This window comes from Notolepis coatsorum (genome assembly GCF_963971535.1).
Source record: "Notolepis coatsorum genome assembly, chromosome: 15".
Classification (NCBI taxonomy): domain Eukaryota; kingdom Metazoa; phylum Chordata; class Actinopteri; order Aulopiformes; family Paralepididae; genus Notolepis; species Notolepis coatsorum.
In genome coordinates, this window is record NC_140179.1 from 34,833,096 (window position 1) to 34,841,327 (window position 8,232).

Sequence of the window (8,232 nt, forward strand, 5' to 3'; positions counted from 1 at the left end):
ATCCACATGTACAAACTTCCTTGATCTTGCGCAGCTCTGGTTAACAGCCCCCCCAAAAGTAGGAGAAACCACGTTTTGAGGGGAATCTTAGAAGCAGGTGTCCCGGTAGTAGCCATCCTGATGAAACGGGCTGGAAATGTATCACTTATTGAAAATAAATCTCCAACTTCCCCCCGTGCTGCTGAAGTTCCTTTAGCCTACAGTGTGCACTGTACTCTCCGCCTTCTTAATTGACAGAATGAAGCGCCGGTGCCGCGTCCCCTTATATCTCGCTGACTGCGACCACTTGTGAGGGGGGGGGGGGGGTGCAGGACGCGCGCAGGACCACCAGGTGGCGGGGTTGGACAAATGTAAAGTAAATAATAAATAAAACCGGTTTACCACTGACTGCGCCTCTAATCAAATTGACCAAATTAAGATTTTGATCAAAGCCGAGCAACAGTATGTTGTTGACATAATCGAATTGGTTGACTGAGGAGGATGTTCCAACGTGCGACGTTATCTGCCCAACTGTCTCTCTTGGGGGAAACGTTTGAACCAGACTTTAAAATAATCCTATTTTAGGATAGGATTTTTTTTAAGGGATTTTTAGGGTTCAACAAAAAAATTAAAAAATAAAGCAAATTATAAAAACAAAAAAAAAGTCGCGTAAACGCATGATTGGTGACTGACGTGGTGCTTTCTTACATCACCTAAAGGCTAAACTAGATTACAAATAAAGCCTCAGATGTGAAGGGGGGAGGGTGTGAGCGCGTGGGAGGGTGTGAGCGCGTGGGTGTCAAGACAGATCTTCCTCCTGTGTGGTCTGCTGTCAATGCCTCTGTCTTATAAGGTTCATAGGCTCTCGAAAGTAAACGTCTCTCTGCAAGTCACATGTGTGTGCCTGAAAAGTGGAGTCGCCTAGTATTTGAGGGGGTATGCCTGTTTGAAAGAATGTCAAAATCAGAATTTCCTTTAAACATACATCTATTATACAAATAGGGGGGGGGGGGGGGGGGGCGACTAGAAAAAAACTAAACTAAACTGAATAAATCAGTGTACTCGATGATCGTGGCGGACTTGAGCGAAGAGACGATCGATTCAATTATATGTGATAAATAAAATGGGGAATAGCAGTAGTTTGTTCAAGGCCTCTGCTCAACTGTTTATTTAACCAAACACGAATGCAATTGCAGTCATTAGGCCTGTTTATTCACCTTGGCCTCTTTATTGACACATTATTAGCCTATAAACACAACTCTTATCAAGACAAAAACACAATAAACACATCAGAAAATAATTTATACTAATAATAATAATTACAATAATGATATGTGTGTGTGAAAAAGTAGCCTACACATGTATTAACCCTTTCACTACCACACTACCAAATGGTTAACCCTTTCGACAATACAGAAGGTTAACCTTCTGTAGTGTGGTAGTGAAAGGTTAACCTTCTGTAGTGTGGTAGTGAAAGGGTTAATGAAGGAGTGACCTTTCCTCTTTTACCCTAAAACAGTATTTATTGTTATACCGATTATCTTGGACAGTTCAAATTTTAAATGTGCTTCTTTCTTGTATTCATTGTAGACTTTGGGCTGAGCGATGTGGCCAAAATATTACAACGTTCATATTAGTTTTGACAGTATAGCCAAATTTGACGATATTTAGTTTTCCAGTACAAATTACAATGTCATATGACATCCTATGTCTTTAATTATGTATTCAATTGAGTACCTCAGACGAAGAATCATATAAGCGTGTTTTAAGTTTTCAGAGGAACAATGTTTTCAAACTTTATTTTCTAAAGATGGTGAGTTAGTGTTGTGGTCATTCATAGTAGAGGTTGAGTACTTTATTATCTAAAGATGGTAAGTTAGAGTGTTGTGTTCAAGTTAAAGACAGTAGAGATTGAGTACTTTATTATCTAAAGATGGTACATTAGTGTTGTGTTCATTCATAGTTAAAGACAGTAGAAGTTGAGTATTTTATTATCTAAAGATGGTACATTAGTGTTGTGTTCATTCATAATTAAAGACAGTAGAAGTTGAGTACTTTATTATCTAAAGATGGTACATTAGTGTTGTGTTCATTCATAATTAAAGACAGTAGAAGTTGAGTACTTTATTATCTAAAGATGGTAAGTTAGAGTGTTGTGTTCATTCATAGTTAAAGACAGATAGTTGAGTACTTTATTATCTAAAGATGGCAAGTTAGAGTGTTGTGTTCACTCATAGTTAAAGACTATGTTCCTCACATTTTACCCATTCACTCACACACCAACACCATGCAAGGTGCCAACCTGCTCATCGGGAGCAATTAGGGGTTACAGTAAGTATCTTGCTCAAGGACACTGCAACACGCTGCCCAGAGCGGGAATCGAACCTTGAAACTCTTGACTTGACTTGAACCTTCTGATTACCAGACGACCGCTCTACCTCCTGAGCTACTGTCGCCCCGAGCTATGTGTTCATTCATAGTTAAAGACAGTATAGGTTGAGTACTTTATTATCTAAAGATGGTAAGTTAGAGTGCTGTGTTCACTCATAGTTAAAGACAGTAGAGGTTGAGTACTTTATTATCTAAAGATGGTAAGTTAGAGTGCTGTGTTCACTTCCCCCAGGCCATCAGAGCCTTGAACAATGAACATTGAGTGCCACAGAACACTGAACTATCCACACACAAGCACACATGAGCACACACGACACGCACGCTGTGCACGCTCACACACTAGCAGCCACTTTAACACTTTAACATGAGCGGGCACACACTCATGCCGCACACACACACTTATGGCCAAAAGGAAAGGCCACTTTAAATTAGTATAACAACAGTAACAGTGTATTGCACTAACAAAGCTACCTAGCATGTCCTATATGCTCTGTAAATAACTATGTACAGATACCGAGATGTCACACCATGTTACCTGTTACCTGTTTATTGCACAATGTTGTTTTTATTGGATTCTATTATATGTCGTACCACTGTATTGCACATCGTTGCGGGGAAGATCACTCGCATTTCACTGTATACTTGTATGCCGTGACAAATAAAACTCTTGACTTGACTCATAGTTAAAGACAGTAGAGGTTGAGTACTTTATTATCTAAAGATGATTAGTTAGTAGAGTGTTGTATTCACTCATAGTTAAAGACAGTCGAGGTTGAGTAGTTTCTTGTAATATATAACATTCACATTCCAAGTAATATAACAGCTGAGTAACAGCAAAGTAACAGCTATAAGCTGCCATTTGCAGACTATTTCAGTCAGAATTCTCCTCCCCTTCCGCTATCTGCGACACTATTTTCCAGGGGCACCATCACTGCATCCTGGGCTTAGTGTCACCCAGGATGATTGTGATTGGTTTAAAGAAATATAAACAAGCCAGTGTTTCCCCCCCCCCCCCTATACCAGAATGAGGATAATAATAATAATAACAACAATAAACTTTATTTTCATAGCACCTCTCATACAAGATTTGCAGCCCGCATCACAGCACCGCTGATGAAGTTATCACCAAGCTTGTGAAGAGAGTGCAAGCTGAGGTGCAGAATATTCCCTTGCACCGTGAATATGACCTTGGCAGCTTCCAGCATGACAAGATCATACAAGCCACAAGTCCATCCCTTTTGAAATTTGTCTCCTGTCTGGTATCAAAGGAAGGAAAAGTTACCAAACCATACAGTGCTTAGTACCATGGCCTACTTAGACACATCACTTAAGCAACTCGGTATGAGCCAAAGCCATATAACGTTTGATATGCAGCTGTATGTGGTCGCTTGCCTCATCAAGTGGAGTGATCCGAAGTGATGGCCTTCAGTGACTCTCAGACCTGGGATGATGCACACACTCATGTCATTCATCGGCTCAATCAGAAAACTGAAGAGAAAAAGCGCATATTGTTATGTTGTGGCCTATATGCTTGAGAAATGTAAATACCTTTCTTTTGTTATTTCTGTTTTATTAAGCTATGTTATTGTAACCTGTTCCACACGATGTGAAAATCTGCATAAAATATATACTTAGGTAAATGGAATATTGCTCCACTTCTACAAGGGCTATTTGCATATTCTTGGTATCTAGGTACATCTATGGACCTCAGGGAATGTATTCACAGTGTCAGAAATATTGTGTCTATTACTAGGCTTGCTTAAATTGTGATGAAACAAAGGAGAATATGAATTATGATTTTTCTTTGCATCTTTGACAGTGAATAACACCATGATAATAATGACCAAACTTAAAAAACTCGTTCAGTACCCTCTTGAGATCATGTGTACAAAAAATCTAAGGAAATTAATAAAGGGAAGATGATAAAACCGAAGGTTCTGTAGATACAGTACTGAATTCTCCCATCCGGACCAATGTGATTTGAAATATTATTATAGCTCCATAAAACAGGGACACGTCCCCAAGGACTTCAAAATTGCGAGGGTGACCCCTCTGCACAAAAAGGGCAGCAAATTAGACCCAGGCAACTACCGCCCTGTTTCTATTCTCACCTCCATCTCGAAAGTCATGGAAAAAATAGTCTACGAACAGGTCGAAAAGTACCTAGCGGAAAAAAATCTAATCTACGAATTCCAATCTGGCTTCAGAACATCCCACTCCACTGACACATGCCTTCTCTATTTGAATGACCACATCAAACAAGAGGTGGACGCAGGCAAATACTGCGGCATGGTCATGCTGGACCTACAAAAGGCCTTCGACACTGTCAATCACTCCATTCTGATTGACAAGCTAAAAGCAATTGGTTTTGATAGTCTATCAGTGAGCTGGATGCAATCCTACCTTGAGGGGAGGGAACAGATGGTGGAGGTAAACGGTACCCTATCCCCCCCCTCACAGTGAGCTGTGGTGTTCCACAAGGAAGCATACTAGGACCGCTACTGTTCCTAATTTATGCAAATGACATGTCGTCAGCTTGTGACTGCAACTTGTTCCTGTTTGCGGACGACTCAGCCCTGCTGGTCTCTGACAAGAACAAGTTACAGGTTGAAAAAACCCTCAGCTCGGAACTAGGCAAAATCTGCATATGGCTCGCGGATAACAAACTATCATTACACATGGGCAAAACAGAGTCCATTCTCTTCGGTTCAAATAACAAACTCAGCAAGACCGACGACTTCTCAGTTACAGTGGGTGACAATATTGTCACAAGGAAAGATGAAATTACCTACCTGGGTTCCATCCTAGAGGCTAATCTCTCCTGTGACAAAATGGCATCCAGTGTAATAAAAAAAGTCAACCAACGAACTCGATTCTTGTACCGGATCTCCTCTCTGGTAAACAAGAATACCCTGAAGACTCTGGCAGGAGCACTCATTCAAGGGTACTACGACTATGCTTGCACCTCATGGTACCAAAGCACCTCAAAGGCGCTAAAAACAAAATTACAAACATCTCAAAACAAACTGGTCAGACTACTGCTTGACCTTACTCCTAGAACCCACCTCACCCCTGCCCACTTTGACAACCTAGGATGGCTTAGAGTAGACGACAGAGTACAGCAACTTGCAATGGGCCTGGTCTACAAGATACACTACACGACCAAGGTACCCATGTACATGTCAAAATACTTCCCAAAGGTCAGTGAATACCACGATCACAACACCAGAGGGAGCGCCACAAATCATGTTAAACCCAGATTCGGCTCAAATAAGGGACTAAACACGTTTCGCAATTATGCCACATCAATGTGGAACGCCCTACCCAAAGCTGTAAAGGAATGTGGATCACTACCCACTTTCAAAACCACTCTCAAGGGACACCTACGGGAGACTGCAATTCAAAACTGGCCCCTGTAAATGTCCTAACCCAACCCCCTCCAATGTACAGTCATTTACCTAGTATGGTTTTGTCAATAGTCCAATGTACAATTTTGCTTGTTTTTACAGTGTCTCCCCCCCTCAATGTACAGTTTTGCTTGTTTATACAGTGTTTCTCCCCCCCCCCCCCCCCCCCCAACCACCTCCAATGTAAATTACCCAGTATGGTTGACAATATCCCAATGTACCCAACCCCCCCCACACAACCCCACCCAACCTCCTCCAATGTACAGTTTCTACGTCAAATGTATATACTCCCTTTTCTTGACTCCTTCTGTATCACAAACAGTACTGTATTTGCAAATCTGGTATGTCATAAATGTATAGATGTAGCAGTACTGAATATCTGTATGTCATGTATGTCATATATGTCCTGATGAATTGAAAATGGGGGACCCTGATGTAAACAAGACAAAAGTCTTTCTCTGGTCTGCATCCCCTTAACAATTGTGTGTATTGAGCTGTACTGTATTGTACCCATTCTGCAATCTGTTAATAAAGTTTTCAATCAATCAATCAATCAATACATTACCTTATTATAGCCAATTCGCACATTTATATACATATATTATCTTTCAAATGCCCGAGTTCAATTTGGATTTAGTATCACCAGGCAGGCATCTACTGTAATCTAGTGTACTTTTTTATTTTCCCCACAGTGCAACCGGTTTGAAACTAATCAGATCTAATTGTTCCTACATGCTAACAATAGGGAGGAGACACTAACTGCATTTCAATATTTGTCAAAAACTTTACCTTTTGTGGCTTATTATCGCGAATAATAACAGTTATTGACATAATTCATAATTCAACTCTGAACTTTGAACCGCCATAGGAAGTGTAGTAGTGTAGTTCCACCCTGGGGGTTGGAACAAGGAACACAGTTTGACCAGTTTTAGTGTTTTTCCAATTTGCTGTGACGTTACAGGTAGTAAATAAAAGAGCGGATGCCCTTCACATCTGAGTATTTGTCTTGACAACGCAGATCTTTATACACCTGCCTATCTACTGTACTATGACAATATGACATTACCATAGGAACTATTTGGGGTCAGTAGAGATATTGTGAATACATAATGTCTGTGCTGTCCAAATGTAATAATTTCAGTGTCCTCTAAAACGTTCTAATTGACTGAAAATGCACCAAAATTGCACCAAAATTAGTAGAAATTTGGTAAATTCCAGTAAATATAGCAATTTGAGTATCATCAATGGATTCAGCATCCCGAATAACCCCCAAAACCACTCCAACATTGTTGAAATTGATCAAGTAGTTTCAGAGATTTGTCCATTTAGGTGATTATGCAAATGTTTGCTAATTATGCAAATAACAAAAAATGCCCAACATGTACAACTTAGCATCCGGCAGTTTCTAAGTGCTGGTGACCCATACTATCCATATCCATCATAAAAGTTTGGTGGTTCCAAAATGTCCGGGTTCATTGTGTTGGCAAATAGACTATAATGTAGACATAATGGACATAAAATAGACATACAGTAAATATAGACAGGCATAACATTTGCAGAGAATTTACATGAAATCAGCAGAGAATTGACTAAATAAAAACAATATAGTAAGTGCAGACATAAAATTGGTATAAAATAGACAATAATCATAAAATAGACAATATGCATTATACGTTATCACAATTGACCTGTGCTATACGTGTCAATTGATCGATAAAATAGACCTCTCTCCAGCGGGAAAAAACCTTTGATTTTATTTATTCTTCCGACATCAAATCCGTAATTTTTTATCATACAAATATTGTCATATTTATTTAAATTATGATAAATTAATTCCAAGGAGGCCTGTAGAGTTGACATGAAGGAATCACTATGATTCCCAAATAAAGCCGAATCCAAGCTTAGGGACGGTTGGGGAATCCCAAAATCTAAGATGTCTTAAATGGCCCTATAAGAGCAAATGTTTTGTCTTAAGTCCGTTGGAGAATGAGACCCAATGAGTCTCTGAAGTGTCATAACTTGATGCAGCTTTAATACAAATGTACTTTATTTCATAGTAGTACCACCAGGTGTGAGACAGAAAATCATAGAATATCACCCTGTACTGTGTATGTACTTTTTAAAGATAATTTTTTGGCATTTTTTTTTAATTGCTTTATTGGATAGACAGAGAGGAAGGATGGGAGAAGATATGGGGAGGAGACATTCGGCAAATGTCGCCGGGTCCGGGAGTCGAACACGGGACGGCTGCGTTGCACTGAAGTTCCACAAGGAAGCATACTATGACCGCTACTGTTCCTAATTTATGCAAATGACAATATTGTCACAAGGAAAGATGAAATTACCTACCTGGGTTCTATCCTAGAGGCTAATCTTTCCTGTGACAAAATGGCATCCAAGGTAATAAAAAAAAGTCAACCAACGAACTAGATTCTTGTACCGGATCTCCTCTCTG

General features: G+C 39.8%; 1 protein-coding gene across 1 annotated transcript in view; it reads right to left on the reverse strand.

Moving 5' to 3' along the window:
* Nucleotides 1-216, reverse strand: part of wif1 (wnt inhibitory factor 1) — a 63,023-nt gene extending 62,807 nt beyond the window's left edge. Inside the window, exon 1 of the mRNA XM_084330964.1 lies at nucleotides 1-216. This exon is cut by the window's left edge and continues 29 nt beyond it. Coding sequence (XP_084187090.1) covers nucleotides 1-116 — 116 coding nt within the window. The 5' untranslated portion in view covers nucleotides 117-216.
* Nucleotides 217-8,232: the final 8,016 nt, after the last annotated feature.